This window comes from Indicator indicator, chromosome 3 (genome assembly GCF_027791375.1).
Source record: "Indicator indicator isolate 239-I01 chromosome 3, UM_Iind_1.1, whole genome shotgun sequence".
Lineage (NCBI taxonomy): Eukaryota > Metazoa > Chordata > Aves > Piciformes > Indicatoridae > Indicator > Indicator indicator.
In genome coordinates, this window is record NC_072012.1 from 42,652,836 (window position 1) to 42,673,189 (window position 20,354).

Consider the following 20,354-nt stretch of genomic DNA (forward strand, 5'->3'; position numbering starts at 1 on the left):
GTTGAGACAGAACAGAAGATAAAAAAGGAAAGCAAACACCTGTAGAATTCTGTAAAGAAGCACTCACAAAATCAAATAAAAAGGTGAAAAGAGAAGGGCACAACCTTGGTTTTAATTTCCTTTTCTTGTCATTTTTAATAGAGCCATATCACTTTCTGTGCTTCTCAAGTTTGTTTTATAAAACATTTCTTTAAGAAGTGCATTTCTTCTCTTTTCAGTAATTGTTTCCATGTGCTTGTATGAGTTAGACTCCCCAGGTACAGATAATTGACAACTTTAGAAATGCCTTTGCTGACAGTGCAAGATATGGGGAACTGAATTGGCCATTTGGTTAGGCTGAGAATGGTGCAGATTACTGCTCTGCAACCATGCCTTGTCCTCTCAGTTTGACTTATTTTGTCTTTCAATTTTTGCCTCATCCATTTATACTGAAGCTGTACCCTGCAGGTGTAAGCAGTGCTAGGGCAGGGAGCTCTATGCTCTGGTCAGGCCTTGGAGCACTAATGTGCTATAAAATAGCAACAGCAGCACGAACACGAAGCCATGCTCCAGGCAGTTTGGGTTTTATCAGCAGAGAGCTACAAATGTATGTTTTTAAAAGTAAAAACAAGGACAGTCTTTTTGATGCATGTCTCCAGCTGTTTTACTTTGCTAGAGGAAGTTGGTGAAGAGCTGCCTGTTTCATTTTTGATATCAATTCTATTTCAGTTGGGTCAACAACATGGCATCAGTATTAAATACTGGCATACACTGTTATGGTGTATAACTGATGCATAACATACATGGTTATATAAAATTGCAGGCCTCTAAAAGCTTCTTTCTGTTGCTCAAGGCTTTAAATATGCATCAGTTCAGCCATCACCTGATGTGGTGTGCAGTTGATTTATGTTGATCCATGCTAAGCATTGCTGCTGTGAATTTGCACTCTCTAGCTTTTGTGTCCCCACTGTCAGTACTCTGTGGATGCTCCTTAGGCTGGCCAAACTACCTAGTTTCAAAAAATACTCCTCTCCCTAGGCAATACTTGAAGTCAGCTCCCCAAACTACTCTGTTTCCTCTGTGGATCACATAAAGCTCTGCTGAGGGAGGAACAGCCCTCCCCAGCTGTGTCCTTTGGAGGAGAGGTGAATGGCTTGCATGGCCTCAGCCCAAAGATAACATCTGATGATGAGAGCTTTGGCACCCTATGAAGAAGAGAGAAGGCTGCAGAGAGCCTGAAAATGCCTTCCTGCTTTGTTCTTTGCTTGAAACTTAACACACACCAAAAAAAAGAGGAAAAAAAAAAGAAAAACTAAACTAAACAAAAAAAAAAAAAAGGGGGGAGGGGAGTGGAGAATGTGGAAATAGGCTTTCTTTGCTAAAAGTGGCAAGTGACAGACCTCTCCAGCAGACATGCATGATTTGTGGTTGCTTGCTGCCCATTACGCAGCATTTGAGATGAGGCTTTTCTTGCCTGAGGAAGAAAGGGAGGACTGGACTAAATCAGTCCCTCTCCCTCTTTGTGGTCTGTGCAAGCATCTATTTGCAGTCTGGCAGCCCAAGCTCTCTTGGCTGTAGAGCCAGAATGTATGTAAAATGAAGATAATGCTATTAGCTAGGGGACTATCAGGAAGGCTTCTTCACAGCTTATTTATCAGGTGGCATCTTGTACACCTCTCATACGGTTTTACGTCGTGCCCAATCTCCTGGCTGTGCAATTGAGAGACACATCTTTCCAGGCTGTGGACAGCTATCCAGCTGGCTGCAGATGTGCTCCCAAGACCAAAAATTCCTATTGTCTCTGCTTCCTTAGTGCTGAAGGCATCCTTCTGCTTTCAAACATTTGATGTCCACAGCCAAGCTGTCAAGCTAACCCTGATGTCAGATAAATATGGTGCTGCTATAGATTTAGTTTTCTTGTTCATTATTTCAGATTTTCATTCAAGTATAAAAATCCTGAAGTTTAATAAAAGGAATTTTACTCTTTCCTATCAAAGCAATGGGGGTGTGTGGGGGGGGTGGAAATTCCTATTGAGATACTACTAAATAATTCAGAAAAGTGAAACCAGAAATCCTTAATCTCTGTTGGCAAGGAAACTTATCCAAGGCCCCTGTTAATAAGTGAACATTTTACTCAAAGACCCTGTGATTTCTCTGTAGATACCTTCGTTATATTTTCATTTTTTCCTAACTCTCCTTTGACTCTTGTCTTTTGCAGGTCATGAAAACATACCACATGTATCATGCAGAGAGCATCAGTGCAGAAAGCAAACTGAAGGAGGCAGAGAAGCAAGAAGAAAAACAGATTGGGAGGTCAGGAGACCCTGTTTTTCATATTCGACTAGAAGATAGGCACCAAAGACGGAGCTCTGTGAAAAAGATTGAAAAAATGAAGGAAAAAGTAAATATTCCCTTTTTTGAGCTTCATTTGAAGTAAACTCAGTGCATTTCTGCGTGATATTAGAGAGAGAAGTCCAGTGGGGAAACAAAATTAAATAGTGTACATAATAAACTAGCAGTGGATTGTAGATAACTTGATTTAATTGCAGTTCAGAGAGGGGAATACTTTATTCCCAGTATAATTCTTACTATATGGTTTCTTCTGTTTGAAACAAAATGCTAAGTTAGCACTGTGGATTGCATTTGTTATATGCATAACAGGCTGGCAACTTACATTCATTCTTGTTAATGGAAATGTGTGCTTGGATTGTTACCATTTTTGATACATACAAAAGCTTAAGTAATTCAAACACACTAATACACAATCTTTTTGCCTAGCGTCAAGCAAAATATTCTGAGAACAAGCTGAAATCTATTAAGGCCCGTAATGAATACCTGCTCACCCTTGAAGCAACCAATGCTTCTGTTTTCAAGTACTATATTCATGACCTTTCGGATTTAATTGATGTAAGTATTGGCACGTTTGGGTTTGTGTTTCTTCTCTTCAGGAATAATCTTTTTGTTTTACTTTCAAAGGGAATACACTAGTTGTATGGGTTGCTGGCAATGTGCTTATCATTTGTAATATTGTTTGATATCATCAATATGTTTTTCCCTTCAGCTTTATATTTCAGAAAATAAAGTGGCAATAAAATGCTGAACCCATTCCTTTATAGTTAGAACATTATCACAGAATTACAGAATGTTAGAGGTTGGAAGGGAACTCCAGAGATCATAAGTCCAACCCTCCTGCCAAGGCAAGATCACCTATGGTAATCCACACAGGAATGCATCCAGCTGGGTTTGGAAAGTCTCCAGAGAAGGAGACTCCAAAACTTCTCTGGGCAGCCTGTTCCAGTGCTTGGTCACCCTCACTGTAAAGAAGTTTCTCCTCACGTTGAGGTGAAATCTTCTATGTTCAAGTTTGTATCCATTGTTCTTTGTCTTACTACTGTGCACCACTAAAAAGAGATTGGCTCCCTCCACTTGACACCCACCCCTCAGGTATTTATGGACATTGATCTGATCCCCTCTTAGTCTTCTCAAGACTAAACAGCCCCAGGGCTCTCAGTCTCTCTTCATAGCGGAGATGTTCAAGTCCCCTAATCATCCTCATGGCTCTCCATTGGACTCTCTCCAGTAGATCCCTGTCTCTTGAACTGGGGAGCCCAAAACTGGACACAGTATTTCAGGTATGGTCTCACCAGGGCAGAGTAGAGAGGGAAAAGCACCACCCTAGACATGCTGGACACACTTTTCTTGATGCACCGCCGGATGCAAGGGCCGCAAGGGCGCATTGCTGTCCCATGGAGAACTTGCTGTCCCCTAGGACTCCAAGGTCTTTCTCCATAGCTGCTCTCCAGTAGTGCAATCTGTAACCTGCGCTGGTGCCTGCTGTTATTCCTCCCCAGTTGCAGGACCCTGCACTTGTCCTGATTGAACTTCACAAGGTTAATTGAACTTCATTATGTTTTCTCTCCATGTGGCAAGAGACAGTATGACAGGAGTAACACAAAATAGGTAGACATTACTATTTTGTACTATAAAAGGATTTTTGAAGTACAAATATGTTTTACAAGGTAAACTTCTTAAATGGGCATTTTAACACAAAATAAGACATTTCCTCTGTGTCTTCAAAATCATTGTTTTGTTCATTTAGTCATTAGGTCAGGTAACACTGCTGCTTATTATTATTTCATGTAGTTTGCAGAACAGACACAATCAATCCTGTACTCTCTACTGTCAACAGAGTTGTTAAGGATTTTCATTAAGTTACTCATGTGATAAAGTCCTAGGAGAATGAGGTTGGACGCTGATCTCAACTTATACTAACATTTGGTCTCCAGAATTTGTATTACTGACATTTTTAAATGAGGGAGGGTCCCACATTCAATCATGTACAACTATTTTCATAAGCTGACCACAGGGAGGCTGAGGGAGACTGAGGGAGCTGAGGCTCTTTAGCTTGGAGGGCTGGTGAAGGCACATCTGGAATATTGTGTCCAGTTCTGGGACCCTCACTTTAAGAAGGACCTCAGGGAACTGCTTGAAAGAGTCCAGCACAAAGCCACAAAAATGATGAAGGGAGTGGAACATCTTCCTTATGAGCAGAAACTGAGGGAGCTGAGGGCTCTGTAGCTTGGAGAGGAGGAGACTGAGGGGTGACCTCATTCATGTTTATAAAGATGTAAAGGGTGAGTGTCAAGAGGATGGAGCCAGGCTCTGCTCGGTGATTGCCCAAAGACAGGACAAGGGGCAATGGGTGGAAGTTGAGGCATAGGAAGTTCCATGGAAACATGAGGAAATCTTTTTTCCCTGTGAGGGTGCGAGAACACTCAAACAGGCTGCCCAGAGGGGTTGTGGAATCTCCCTCTCTGGAGATATTCAAGACCCACCTGAATGTGTTCCTGTGTGATCTGCTCTAGTTGATCCTGCTCTGGCATGGGGTTTGGACTGGATGATCTTTCAAGGTCCTTTCCAACCCCTAACATTCTGTGATTCTGTGATATTTGATAGAGAAAATTTGGAAGCAGCAAACATGAACTCAAGAGTATTCATTCACTAGCAATGTGATGTGTTACATGATGTACATGCGGGTACACCTCTGTGGCCCATATGAATCTGAATATCAAATATGCTTTCTATTGCACCAATAGCATTTGTTACTTACTACAATAAGTAACATTCACATACAGTCATTTTTGTTGGGATGTTCATCACAAAGAGAAACCAGCTAAGCTCTGGTTTGTAATATAGAATAAATTAGTGCAACATCTGACAAGAGGTTTCTAATTTCTACTCTCTGGAGAAGCAAAGCTTGATAGAGAATGGGGAAAATGCTTTCTTGAGATGCAGGACTAAAATAGCTGCATATATATTTTATTGTATATGTTCTAAATACTGAGAGGCAGTTTTCTGTGACATTTCTGTTTTCCAGTAATTTATATTGTTATAACTTTTTTTATTTTCTCTTTCAACTCTTTTCTCTCCAAGTAGTTTTGCTCCTTTTTTTTTCTCTTTATTGTAAAAGATGGTGATGTTTTTTCTGTTTTCAGTGTTTCTTGATATCTCTATCTCAACATCTCGTCTTCCTCTTTCCTACTCACTATTGCATATCTTCTCTCTTCTAGTTTATTCTAATTTATTCTGCTCTGTATTGTTCCTTTCTAATCTACACCCATGCACTTGTATATCCTACTCCACCCAGCTAGCCTGCCCAGGCAATGAAAACATTTATCAAGACCTCAACAGCCAGATGATCAGGGTAGAAGACCAATGACAAGCAACATACCTGCTGGCATATCACTGAAGTGAGAAGTTGTCCCTATCTAATGGCTGATTTTCCTAATACTGCATAAAGGATGATGTATTTTTAGTTCTAGTTAGGGCGTGCCTGATAATGTGAACTTTATGAGTTCTTGACTGCTGGAAGGAAGGAAAGTTCCCTTTCCCAGCACCCTTGCCCCTTCAGAAGCTGGAAAGAGGCTCATTTTGTCTTCTCTCCTGCCTGTTTCTACTTGGGTAGAAGTTTCTCGGATTGGAAAGTGCACCTGATTATTAACCATTTCATTGATGTCCACAGAAGTTTCCATAGCAGTGAAAGCTGAGGGGAGAAACCACAGGTCTGGAACTTCCCAAAGAACTGCAGGGGGAGAAGTGTGAATTTCTGTTCATACATACACAGAGACAACATTCTTTGGAGTTAGTGTATGTAGAGACATTTACACAACCAGAAAGACTAGAGCTTTCTAACTGCTAGTTTTTAGTATTCTGCAGTATTTAGTAATGGTACCTATTTTGGGTGGCTGTTTCCAAGCCATTGACCGACATAGACAATAACATTCTTTTGGCAAAATGGCTTTAGAAATTACTCTTCCCTAAGGAATTTAAATGGAAAGTGTAGCTAGCCTTTGCATCACTATTTTGTAAGAGCAGGCTGTAAACATGTGCAACCAGAATTTGCCTCACAGCCAATGTAATCCAGTTGTGAGCTTGTTTAAATGAAGTGTCTTTCAGACAGTTGTCTGTAATCAGAATATGCTGTGAAAGCATTGGGTATCTATCTAGACAGTGTTTACTACTTGACAAAGGAAACATTTTTTGTAAATGCAAGAGTCTTGGCAAGATGTTGAGGTTATATCATTGGAATGTGAGACATGCTTCCCACTGGCCATATGTTGCAACAGTTCAGACTATCTCATTCTGCAAATCTGGAAACGTAATGGTGCAATTCGGAATTTTCAAAGCAGCGGTGGCAATTTCATTCTTCACCCTATCTACTGTGTTCCCATCTGCTTACCTTTCCATGCTTGCCTGAACTCTGTGTCTGTACAGAAGGGGATTACTTCTCCTCTATGTGTGAATTCCAGTTGACATGGAAGGGATTTAGATCTGCTCAAGCTGTCAGAGTTGCCCAAAAATGAAACAAAATGTTTTTCTACATTACTGAAAAACATGTCTGATAAAAATAGGATAAATATATGAAGGAATGCAGTACACTGCTTGATATACTTTGTTGTAGCAAGACTGGGGAGGTTTATGAGCTTTTAGGGTTTTTGGTATTTGGGGCTTGTGGGTTTTTTGCAAAATAGTCATAGTTTTCTTATTTGGATTCCATTGAAACTTGATTTGTGAGGCTTATATGGAAAAATCCTAAATTGCAGTTCCTCAGCTGAACTCAGTCTGAACTGTTGAACTTCTTCAGTTCATTAGCAAAGCTCAGTGCTTCTGAATTAAAAAAATGATGTGTGGTTCATCTTAAGCTCTTGAGATAAAAGCAAGATAAAAATATTGCTGGAGTCTTAGCTGGAAGTTTTAATGCATTTAGTGAGCTGGGGCTAGCATTTACAAAGAAGTGGAGCCATAAACAGTGTTTGATATGCACAGTGTATTTCTGTCCTCTGCATATTGCGCTAGAGAAATTTGAATTTTCTGTTGAATGTTTCTTCTCTACTGCCTGTATAGTAGGATCTAGTTCAATTGTAGGTCATGAGTAGTTTTTTCCTTTATTCTATAAAAAGTAGCAAAGACCACAGAATGTTAGGGGTTGGAAGGGACCTTGAAAGATCATCCAGTCCAAACCCCATGCCAGAGCAGGATCACCTATACCAGATCACACAGGAACACATTCAGGTGGGTCTTGAATATCTCCAGAGAGGGAGATTCCACAACCCCTCTGGGCAGCCTGTTTGAGTGTTCTCGCACCCTCACAGGGAAAAAAACTTTCCTCATGTTTCCATGGAACTTCCTATGCCTCAACTTCCACCCATTGCCCCTTGTCCTGTCTTTGGGCATCACCAAGCAGAGCCTGGCTCCATCCTTTTGGCACTCACCCTTTACATCTTTATAAACATGAATGAGGTCACCCCTCAGTCTCCTCCTCTCCAAGCTAAAGCGCCATCAGCTCCCTCAGCCTCTCCACTTTTGTGGCTCTGTGCTGGACTCTTTCAAGCAGTTCCCTGAGGTCCTTCTTAAAGTGAGGGTCCCAGAACTGGACACAATATTCCAGATGTTCCCTCACCAGGGCAGAGTAGAGGGGAAAAAGAACTTCTCTCAGCCTACTAACCACAGTCCTCCTAATCCACCCCAGAATGGCGCTGGCCTTCGCGGCCACAAGAGCACATTGCTCTTGTGGCAATGTGATAAAAATGTGATAACAATATTACTTTTTATCTGAATTAAATGTTTTATCTTATGTAGAAATTACTTTTTTTAAGACTATAGGTTTCAAAGGAGCAACAGAGTATTTATCTCTGCTAATCTGACTTAGTACCCAACATCTATCCATGTGGCACATCCTATTGTTTATATACATGAGGATTTCCATGTAATCACATTTATTAGATTTATTTGGATACAAAAAGAAGATAGGGACATTTTCAGACTAACCATGCACTCATGATCTTAAGGTAAATGCTAGGAAATAGTGATCAGAACAATCTGACTCCAGTTCTGCTGCTAGAATGAATAAAATATTCATGTGTTGGTCTTTCTTAGAGTGGAGTTTCTGAATCTCTAATTGCAGTCTGCATGCTTTGGATGGTTAAGAAGTTAGGGAACATTTAGCTGTTATGAACTCCATTTATTCTGTAAAGGTTCTTTGTTAATCATTCATAGAACCAAGTTTAAAACTAGTCTAGGGTGTGTACAGTCTTTTATTACCTGAATTCTCCTAAATATGATATGTACAGCCAAATCCCTTTGATTTGAGTGTTGACGTGTGTGTAACAGGATGGTTAGCAAGTGACTTATTCAGATGTTAAGGCATTTTTAAAATTAATTTCTCTGTCCATTTGCATTAGACTTATATTATTACTTCTAAAATGAAATGAAGAGCATCTGTCTTGTTTGGATGATGCTGTGTGCTAAGCTCTGTAGTTTATTTTGTTCAAGCCTAAATATACTCTAGGGAGCAATAAAGATAGTAAATGCCCTTGAGATTGCTACAGTTTTAATTCCAAATAAGAGTAAAATGGAAATTACAAAATCAATTTTTCACACATATGACAGAAATGCAATGAAACTCATAGTCTATGACTTCATTCTCTCATTTCTCATCTTCATGTCTTGTTGCACCAACTGACATCACATCTCTCTGCCCCATAGATTGGGAACAGATCTCATTAGCCATCCAAGCTTCATTGTGCCGATCAATGAACCTCAAGAATTCATATTTATTTTGGCTAACAGTGTGGTTGCTCCCTTGAACTTTCCAAAACTTTCTACAAATCTACATTTTTTTTACTGAAAATCATGTATAGATGCATTTGTGTGTGTGTGTGTATCTGCATACAAAGGTACTACTGCTTTCCAACACCAGAAAGCCTGGGATTTTTTTTTTTAAGCATGGTCAGACAGGATGTGGCAAGGGCAGCAGTTTAGAAGCAGTGCCTTAAAATTTTAGTCTTGGTAAAGGACTAGTGCCATCTCCATTATAAACAGCTCTTTCTAAACCATCACTAGCACTAGCAGATGGGAAAGATACTCTTCTTTCTGAGTAGCCATGAGCTGATACTGTGACAGAGCCATTCCTCAATTAAAATTATTTTTTCTGCAGATTTTGGAGAAAGTGAATTGTAATCTGGCAGAAGAGATCATAGATCATAGTGATCATAGATCAAGTGATCATAGATCATAGAATGGTCTGGGTTGGAAGGGATTTCCAAAGGTCATCTAGCCCAACCCCCTCTTCAGTCAGCAGGGATATCCTCAACTAGATCAGGCTGCCCAGAGCCCTGTCAAGCCTCACAAGATGGGGATGGAATATCTCCAGGGATGGAGCCCCAACCACCTCCCTGGACAACCTGTTCCAGTGTTCCACCACCCTCATAGTAAAGAACCTGTTCCTAACATCCAATCTAAATCTGCTCTTCTCTAGTTTGAAGCCATTGCCTCTTGTCCTGTCAGTGCAGGCCTTTGTAAACAGTCTCTCTCCATCCTTCTTGTAGGCCCCCTTCAGGCACTAGAAGGCTGCTATTAGGTCTCCCCAGAGCCGCCTCTTTTCCAAGCTGACCAACCCCAACTCCCTCAGCTGTCATTGTAGCAGATGTGCTCCAACCCCCCTGACCATTTTCGTGGCCCTCCTCTGGACCCCTGATGTCTAATGACTGTTTATTTTTTGCTTTTTAAAATTAAATTTATTTATACAAATTCAATTTTTACATAAATCATTGAAGCAAAATTCCAAATTCATACATTTTAAATTTCAAAGAGCCACTGGTGGTTTCGGTTCTGGATTTAGTGCCTGTTTTGCTCTGCAGACATTGGCATTGCACAGAAATGCCTTAGACTGGCAGATTATTCTGCTGTCCTTGAAGAATCCTTGTCTGAGAGGCTCTCTTTGTTACCCTGTTCAGCTGCCATCACCTGCAAAGGTAGCCTTGGTGACAAATATTGAGTAGGCTTAGGATTAAACATTTCTTGGTAATATCAAAGCATACAGCCTGTGCTGGAATGTGTCCAGAGAAGGGCTACGAGGATGATCAGAGGGCTAGAGCACCTCTCCAATGAGAACAGACTGAGAGTTAGGATTTTTCAGTTTGGAGAAGAGAAGGCTGCAAGGAGAATGTATTGTGGCCTTCCAATATCTGAAAGGGGCCTGCAAGAAAGATGGTGAGAAACTTTTTATGGTGTCATGTAGTGATAGGACTATGGGGAATGGAGCAAAATTAGAAATGGGTAGATTCAGATTGGATGTTAGTTCTTCACCATGAGGGTGGTGAGACACTGGAACAGGTTGCCCAGGGAGGTGGTGGAAGCCCCATCCCTGGATATAAGGCGAGGCTGGATGTGGCTCTGGGCAACCTGATGTAGTGGGAAGTGTCCCTGCCCATGGCAGGGGGTTGGAACTAGATGATCCTTGATGTCCCTTCCAACCCTGACAATTCTGTGATTCTGTGATCTTATATTCCAACTTCCAGAAAAGCTTTATCAGAAACCCACACAGCTCTAACTGTAAATCAGTAAGTTTTCTATTAATACTCACATTAATCCCCTAGAGCCAAAATTCAATCTCTAGATGCCTGGAGTTTTGTAACACATGGATAGTTTGGCCATGCTGAACCTGGTGTTGCCCTCTATTTCTTGTTCCCTCTCAGTTTCATCTTTCGTGAGGTCTCTCTGAAACTAATGCACATGAAATAAAGCTGCTGTCCAGACCCACTTTTTTATCAGCACTTTTAGTCTGTCTCTTTCATCTAAGATAGTGAATTAAATATGAGATCTGATTTGACACAGAACAAGAGAAAAACACCAAGAGACTTTTCCTTTTAGAAACAATATTTTTCAGGCTGGAGGTCTTTGAAATATGGATGTACTTTAGTATAAAAGTTGAGTGGCTCTTTTAGTAAGTGTAACATAAATTTCTGTTCTATAAGTGCAAAAGAGAGAAGTTAACCTATGTGTATTTGATTGAACATGACAACTTTTTTCCATTTTCTTTAAATGGGCCAAGAACTGTTTTTTGGGTAGTCACTGCCCCACTGCAGTAACAACCTGCAGTATTCACAAAGACTGAAAGCTCTGTTCTCAGATTTCAGAGCAGTTTGGTCAGTGGTCATTAATGCACCTGAAGCAAAGTGTGAGGGTGTTCATTCTCTTCTTCACACACAGGTATGGAAAACAGGTATGGAAAACTTTGTCTTTTCAAATAAAAGCAAAGGGAAGGGAACATGACCCCATGGGTCCTGAGGCTTCGTAATAGCTGTGAGGGAAGTAGACATACAAATGTAGCATACAGTGGACTGAATTAAATTGCTTCTTTACCCAACTCTATCACTTAACTTGCAAGTCCTGCAGGGAGAGATGATTTTTAACTGTAGATAGGCACCCAGGACAGGTCGCTGGGAGATGAGGGATGCCCTAAAGCAAAGTGCTCCCTGGCTGCTCTAGCCAGGCATTGGCCTCTGACTGGGGCAAGTTTCTCCTGTCTGAGTAAAAAACATTGCTCTGTATGCAACCGTTAACCCCACTACTGGAGTGGCAAAGAGGTTTGCAATGCATCTGCCATTGCCCAGGAGTTCCCTGAGCAGAAACTGAGGATATTGTTTGACTGTGTGATGTGGGGGAGAGAAATTAAGGAAATAATCATTTGATGCATTACTGCTGTGACATTTAAAAATACGTTCAGCTGTTCCTCTGAAATATTAACCAGTCATGAATAATGCAAACTGAGAACGTTTAAAATTCAGGAACAAGCACAACTTTATATTCTACCATTGAGGTTTCAATTACATTCCAGTGTTACTCTCACTCCTAGGAAAAAAAGACATAAATGATGACTTTCAGCACTTAGTGGTACAATGTACATTCCTGCCCCTGTTTAAACATGGGAAATACGGTGTTTGTAGTAAATAAATTTTCATTATCAGGGGAAAGGATGTTAAGCCATATTTGTTGCATTGAAAAGCATGTTGGGTGGGGTCCCTAATGCTAGAGACAGTTGTGGGGTTTTTGTAAGAAGGAATTGCTTCATTTTCAGTTTGGTGCTGGAATGGACTTAGATTGTAGAGTTATGTCAGCATGAGCTTAAGTGGATGATCTAAGGCTTACATGTAATACAGTAATACTGTACAGTAATACAGTAATACTGAAAAGCTCACTTGTGTGTGGAGTTCCTTTTCTATGAAAATACAGTAACTGCTCATCTGTATCTGATAAACAAATAAAAATACATTTTCATGCATGTACACTTACTTGATTTCTTTTCTACAATTGTCCTTTAATCTTTGTAACAGAATAAGGATACTAAATACTTAATATCTTGACCCTAGTGTTGCATTTAATGTAGAATATATTTTTGAAATATTTCAAAAACTCAAGAATTTCAGGAAAGAAGATTATAGTGATAGCTTCTGGATTGGGATATTGGAATGGTGTTCCTCCATTTTAATTTGTTTTCTTTCCCCTTTGTTGTGTTTTTAGTGTTGTGATCTTGGATACCATGCCAGTCTGAATAGAGCCCTGAGAACATACCTTTCTGCAGAGTATAACCTTGAAACTTCCAGGCATGAGGGCTTAGACATCATTGAAAATGCAGTTGACAGCTTGGAGCCACGAAGTGACAAGCAGAGATTCATGGAAATGTACCCCACTGCTTTTTGTCCACCAATGAAATTTGAGTTCCAGTCTCATATGGGTGATGAGGTCTGTATACTGGCAAGTATCCCCATGGTGACTGTTTCTAAGGCAGAGATTTGTCCTCTTCTACAAAGAGTTTGGTAAAAGCTGTTATGGTGACCCCAGTGCAAGCTGAAATGATGTACTGCAAAACTGGCAGCACTGTTCTGAGTTTCTTCATAGTTCTCAAGTAAAAACTGTTGTGTGTTACTGCATTATGTATTACTTGTAATTACATTGCTGTGAACTTGTTAGCCAACCTGTGCTCAGCCCAGCATCGGTCCAAGTAATTGCTTAGAATCATAGAATCATAGAATCAAGAAGGCTGGAAGAGACCTCAAAGATCATCGAGTCCAACCTGTCACCCTAAACCTTCATGTCTTCACTACCTGTCTCACCCATAAAAGAGCTTGTGGGTGCTATTTGAGAGCAGCTGCAGTGCTGCTCCAAATTGTGCACACTCACATACAGCCTTTCCCCCTTCTTCCTTCCTCGTGCTATCATCTGGAGATTTCAGATATACAGAGTACCCCAGCTGTACCCTGTCCTGCTACAGCAAAGGCCTGTAGCAAAGCAGAATGCAGAATCGTTCATGTACTTCTTTTATCTGAAGGCAGCTCCAGAGTTTGCATTTCTGCATGATAGAGAAGCAACACAAAGCAGCCATGCAGCAAAGCTGTGCTCTGTAGTCATAAAATGCAGTACAGAGGTCCATGCTTTGTAATACATAACTACTTTAAATTTAGATGGACACATTTTGTTATCTGCTTTATTGTGTTTTAGTAGCTTTGGCAGGAATTCACCTAGTTTTAAGGAGACCAACCAAAGACTTGCCAAGACCGAAAACGTGCTGGTTTTTATTTCTTGTATCTCACAGCTCTTTTTCATTTTTTTCTTAGGTTTGTCAGGTCACTGCCCAGCAACCTGTGCAAGCAGAGCTTATGCTTAGATACCAGCAGCTACAGTCACGACTGGCCACACTCAAAATTGAAAATGAGGAGGTAAGTTCTGTATCTACAAGGGCAATGCGTTGGAGATCCTTTTCAGGAAGGCGTGGTGTTTTCTACCTTGTCAAAGTCATGTAAACGACCCTGAAATGGCTTCAATCTATATGAGTGGTTTTAATTTTAAAAGTCAAACACTGACAGAATATGCTAAGGTAGGTCTTTGTCTGCTCTATAGAGGTTTGGAAACTCCATCTTCCACTCATCCATACATTTGCATTGAAGCACTTCTTTTTAAAGTTTGTAGCAGAAAGCCACTGAGCAGTTTCTGCTTTCTGTGATTGCCCTCTGTCCAGTCCCCAAATTGCTACTTCTGAAGTACAAAGGAGTTTGTACTATCTTTTGTGGTAGCTGAGTCAAAATCTCTTGTGCTCTCAGCTATAGCTATTTATAAACATGAGTACTGAATGCCTGTGATCAGAATAGGTCACCTAGTAAAATAAAACAATTTATGTTTTTTAAAATGCAGCAAAGCTATGCTATTCACTTACTCTTGCTCTGACAGCAGAAAGAGGCCTCCCAGTGGGTATATATTGCACCTTTATCCAATTTAAGGCAGTGTTAAAGGCCCTCAGTTTAAATGAGAATCTGTTCCTAGGTAAAACATAGGGATAATTTCTTGGTGTAGTTTTTGGATAAGTTTTCAGGATTCCATTTTTTCTCATCCTATGTTATGTGCTGAGTGCTTGGAACTAGGTATTAGTATCCATGAGACATATACAGCAGTCTTTAAAAATTCCCTTTTGACTTCAGAAAATATCTCAAGGTAACAAAGACAAAAGGACAGACAAAAGATTATTTCTTTCAGTAAAGTGCAAGGGCATAGGGGAAGAAATTGTGTTAGGAGATACAAAAGGGATATTTGCCTACCCTAGAGATATGTGTACAAGTGTACATGACTCAGTTAAGTTGGCTTTACCAGAGACTATGCCAGAGCAATAGCGGGAGGTAAATCACATTCTTTTGAATCCTGCCTATTACTTTATTGTTTTGTGGAAACTCTGCATCCCCTTTTCCATGGCCTGGCTTCCACTATGAGCAACTGTGCTCTTCATAGCTCGTAGGAAGTGCTGTGAGGTTGGTGTAAATTGTTCTTTCTCCAACCCCCTCCTGCAGCTGTGTATTCCACTTCTACAATCTAAACATCACTGTGCTCCACACCATAGCATTCTGCAGAACAGTGTCACAGATTTTTTTTCTTGGAAGAACATGTTGTTCTGTCAGCCAGATCCTTGGATATACACATTCCATCTAACATGGTGACCACCCATGGGAGAGCTGACCTTTCAAAAAAGATCATCTCTATAGCCTGTTGTCCCAGGGACATAGGGACCATAATCAAATCACATCACATTTTTATGCCAATTTCAGGAAACAAATCCTTGGTTGACTGTCAACATGAGTGTATATTCGTGGTAAAGCCGAGAACTAGATGGGAAACCTCATTGGCTCATTCTTCCCTTACATTGGTGCTTGTTATAGTACATCTAAGTTTTCATTTTCACACACCAGTTTGTTCAGGGGAGCATGCCAGATAATTATTTTGAGTGATCAGCTTCCCTTCTAAGCTGTTCTGGTAGGCATTTATCTTTCTGTTTGGTAAATCATGCTTTTTAACACCAGGTTAAAAAAACAACAGAGGCTACGCTGCAGACAATACAAGATATGGTGACCATTGAAGACTATGATGTGTCAGAGTGTTTCCAGCACAGTCGCTCAACAGAGTCTGTGAAGTCAACAGTCTCTGAGACATACCTGAGTAAGCCCAGCATTGCAAAAAGAAGAGCTAACCAGCAGGAAACGGAGCAATTCTATTTTATGGTATGTTGGTCGCTTTCTCGCTCATGTGATGCAGACCAAAGGCCCAAAGTAAACACTGTGCAGGAGTTCCTGGAATTTATGTGTTGTACGTAGTAACAGATGGATCTGTATCTCTACAGAAATTCAGAGAATATCTGGAAGGTAGCAATCTCATCACAAAACTTCAAGCAAAACATGACTTGCTGCAGAGGACGCTCGGAGAAGGTAAATATCACTCAATAAACTGAAAAGCAAATCCAGACTATACAATGAACCCAATGAAATGCCAAAGGTATGCAGGAAAAACAGCTACAAAACTTAAGAGTTTAATTGTCCAGTAAGCATAGATTTGGTTTTTACCAGTCATAGTGTTGATGTGATAAGAGTACACACTATAGATTGATTTTATCTCTTCAAGAGATACTTCTTTCCACTGTGCAGACATCTGGACAAGTGACTGTACTCTGGAAATGGAACTGGTGAGTGAAAAGTCTTGTGTCTGAAAGGAGGGGTGACACATTTGGTGCAAGGTGATTTAAGACTTATGACACATTTATTATTTCTACTTCCTAAGAATTTCTGTTGATTTGAAGTTTCATTAAGAGTGTGGTGTGTGTGTGGTAGAGTGATTTTTTTCAGCATCCGAAATTACCCAGGGTTCATCGCTTACAATGGACTCACTAGCATAATATTTCTAACACATGGACATGAATGTATTTCTTGCACCCTAAGAACTCAGTGGAACATTTAGGAAAGGTAAAAGGTGCAGTGCTGATCTCCTTAATGTCAGCAGCTAGACTTACAGACTTAATTTATTGCTGAGTTTCTACTAAGTATTTGCATATTGACTGAAAACTGAATGAATAGCTCTATACATGTTGATTATCATTTTTACATGTTGAATTATTGCATTACCAACAAACATTACTGTACTACAAGCTATCATAGCAGAGAATTACCCATTGTGCTGAACACTCCACCACAATCTTTAAAAATACATCTTAAAATATAAACAAAGTCAGCAGGTGTTCATGATCAAAAGACGTAAAGCGGAATTAAGGCATTGATGAATCAGGCACTTTACACAGTTCCAGCCCACCCTTACCAGCCCTCCCAACAGGCAGTTCCTCATGGACCAAGGGGAAAAGGAGAATCACGCTGCATGCCTTGAGGACTAGCCACACAGAATGTTACAGACTTGACAGGAAGTGAATAGCACTGCAAAGAGTAAAAATCTTCTCCTGAAGGTTAAACATAATTCAAAGTTCAGACTCAAGAAAAGAAACTTAGTCTCTAAAGAGTGTCTGCAAAGGATGTGTCAGTTTATTTTATTTTTAGTGCCAAAAGTCTGTTGTTAATCAGATTTCTTCCTGCTTTTAATACAAAAGCCCAGATCCATAAATTCAGTTGTGGAGGTGCCTAAAGACCTATTAACATTTCAGTAGCTGTGACCCAAACAAAAGCCCCTGTCTAGGGAGTGACTGAGGTTGGGGGTAGGAAATAAACAGGGTTTTCATGCAAGACTGGGCTGTAGATGTTTGTTAGCTGGTTTTAGACACATTGTGTTCTTTCTCATGGAAGTTTTCGTTTAATATGAGGGGGGGTTTTTTGACTGTGTGCATTAAGCAGTTTATTCACACAAAACAATGTGCAGTTGATGTTAGTCAAAGAAGAGAAAAATTGACCTCCAGAGGATCACAGAAAATGGATTTGGAAAAATAAAGTGAATGTTTGTTGTTTGGAAGCCCAGTAAAATGCATGAGGAGCAAGGTAAAAGGCAACAGAAATAAATAAGGAAAGAAACGTATGAAAGGAAATCCAAAGAAAAACTTCTCAGCAGGGTGACCTAAGTGATAAATTGCTGTCAGGCTCCAGGGCATTCTGCCATGCATGCTCAGACATGCTTAGACCTTTCTGTTTGAAGAGTTCCCTTTCACCCATCAGCTGTATCCCTGAGCAGTTAATCTGTGTGACTCAGAGCGGTTTTGCATCATCATAGCATAGCATGTACAAATAGTACCTCAAATTCACATTCAAAGCTGATATTTGGATAAAAGGCTGGGGTTTTTTTTTTATGGTTAAAAAGTTCAAGTACTCCACTTCTGTTGAGGCATGTCCTACATTACAGTGCACATGCCTTGAAAGGGTGACCTGGATTCAATTTATTTCTTGAATGGAGGCAGTTGTAAGGGTAGAATTACAGTGGAATTAAAAACATTACTGTTGTAGCTAGTAGAGAGATGAATTTGTAGGAAGTGGACTGCTCCCCTGCTTCACTCAAGCTGCTTTTTCTGGTAGTTTAAATGTCACCACCACACCAGACAAATAATACAGAGTGCTGTATTAAGTAATGCAGAGGAGAATGGGGGGGAAAGAGGATTGTCTCAACTACAAGTTTTCCTTTGGCGTCTTGCTTTTATTCAAACATGTACAGTGTAAGGATGTAGGCTGAATAAATCCAGATTCTAGTCTGCTGTCTACAACGATGACAGCATTTGGTTTCTGTTCCAGTTCATCACTTGCTTACTACAGTCTGATGCTGTTTATGGACATGGCAGATACATATTCATGATCGGCACAAGGGAGATCGCTTCATCTGAATGCACTGTGCTCAGTCTGTGTCTACTGATTTGGAAAAATGGATGAGAAATACTCAAATTAAATTGATACTAAACATAGGAAGCACACTGATACACATTAATTTTGACCCATGTCTCATCTAATGAACAAAGCGAAAGGAAATGCAAGAAAGAGAATAAGCAGTTGTAAAAGAAATAGGTTTTGCCCTAATCTGTTAAATATCAGAGGTGTGCTTAATATCCTCTAGAGTCAGGATTTGTAATATCTTTTGTTTTGCTAGTGTTATTAGGATTCTTAGTCTCAATAAAATTTTACTCCTTACATGAGAAAGAAGTCCCTGGCTTACCCTTTTTCTCTCATAGGTTGTTTTACAAACTCTTTTATCCCTCTTTTTTCACCTCTCTAGAATCAATGCCAACAATCTTTACATGTCTTATTAGTGCTGGATATTCTTCCCAGAGTTGATTCATTTTACCACCTTGTGCAGCTCCCACTCTTTTTGTACAGCAAAATACATTTTCAGATTAGGGCTTTCATTACTGTGCTGCATTTCAGATGCACCTGGCCATTGCCACATAATATCATGTTTTGCATGTCACTCACTGTTTTTTCATTCTTTCTGCAGTCTGACAAGCTTTTTTATGCCACTTTTGAATGAGCAGTTTGCTTAGACCTAGCCAAAGTGATGCTCAAAGTGATTTCCAGAGTCAGTACAATTACCTGTTGTTCTGTGAGCTCCATAGGTGTTTCATTCTGTCTTCCCTAATATCTTACTTGAATCTGTCAATGCTGAATTTCATTTGCCATTGTGTGTTTGTTGCTTAACACAGTTAATTCCCGCTGAAGGGCCTCATAGTTTCATCAGGACTTGATACGAAAGCATTTCAGTCATCAGCACGATATTCTGCCTGCTTAGCTGCTGTGATCTCCCCAAGACATTAGTATGTGTGTTATGTATTACACAAACGGTCCTAATGGGAAGGCTTTAGTAAACGATGGTTACACTTCCATCATGACAGAAAAAAGATCATTTCATTCCACTCACTTTTCCTTCTCTTCACTGGTTTTTGATCAATGAAAATATTTTGCCACTCAATCCATGGCTGTTTAGTTGCTTCAGTTGCTTCTTGTGGAGAAACTTACCAGTGGCCTTTGAAAGTCTTAAGTAAATTAGTTCAACTGATTCTCCTTTTTCCACTGTTTTAGTGACATATTCAAAGAACTCTAATAAATTAATAGGGCACAATCTCCCTTTGGGAAAGCTGAGGTGATTGGAACTTATCATACCACGACCTTTGTAAGGTTTCATTATTTTGCTTTTAATTACCATGAGCTGATACAGTGCACATGCCTGACTTACTGGTCTGTTGTTCTGCAAAAGTTACCTAGGAACCTTTCTGGAATACAGTATTTGCTTCTTTACAGTTCTTGCAGTTTTTCTGTGGTGTTTCCCAGTGGTAATGTTTGTCTTGGTTTGAGCAGATAAAAAGCTATTTTACCCCTCCCCAAAGGAGTAAAATAAAAACACTTCACAGAACTGGAAAGCTTAAATGGAAATACTATTCACAAATATATGCAGAAATACCAAACGCACAAATTCATATTCAGCCTCGGCCCAGTCCTCCAACCTAGGCTTTTCCAAATCTTCCCTAGGTCAAAAACCTCCCAAAACCTTCTCCCCAACCAGGCCCAAACCCAAGCCTCAATGCCTCTCCCCATGCCTCCCTGTTCCGCCCCCCCCCCCTCCAAAAGGCCAAAATTGCCTAGCAAAAAATTAGCCTCCCCTGCAATACCAGAGAGGTAATAGCTCAGCACACTGGGAGCAGAGAGAGAGAAAAGGGGCAGGACAGACAGTAATGTCCATTTATATAGGGGTGCAGGCTGATGAGAATGAAGTAACAAGGATTACATTTTCCAGTGTCTACCTCTTTGTAC

The 20,354-nt window shown here is 40.2% G+C and overlaps 1 protein-coding gene across 2 annotated transcripts in view; it reads left to right on the forward strand.

Moving 5' to 3' along the window:
• Window positions 1–20,354, forward strand: part of SRGAP1 (SLIT-ROBO Rho GTPase activating protein 1) — a 150,484-nt gene that overhangs the window by 89,971 nt on the left and 40,159 nt on the right. For both annotated transcript variants that reach the window (XM_054399911.1, XM_054399912.1), the window contains exons 5-10: window positions 2,198–2,380; window positions 2,758–2,886; window positions 12,841–13,062; window positions 13,935–14,036; window positions 15,663–15,860; window positions 15,980–16,064. In XM_054399911.1, coding sequence (XP_054255886.1) covers window positions 2,198–2,380; window positions 2,758–2,886; window positions 12,841–13,062; window positions 13,935–14,036; window positions 15,663–15,860; window positions 15,980–16,064 — 919 coding nt within the window. The remainder of the gene's footprint in view (window positions 1–2,197; window positions 2,381–2,757; window positions 2,887–12,840; window positions 13,063–13,934; window positions 14,037–15,662; window positions 15,861–15,979; window positions 16,065–20,354) is intronic.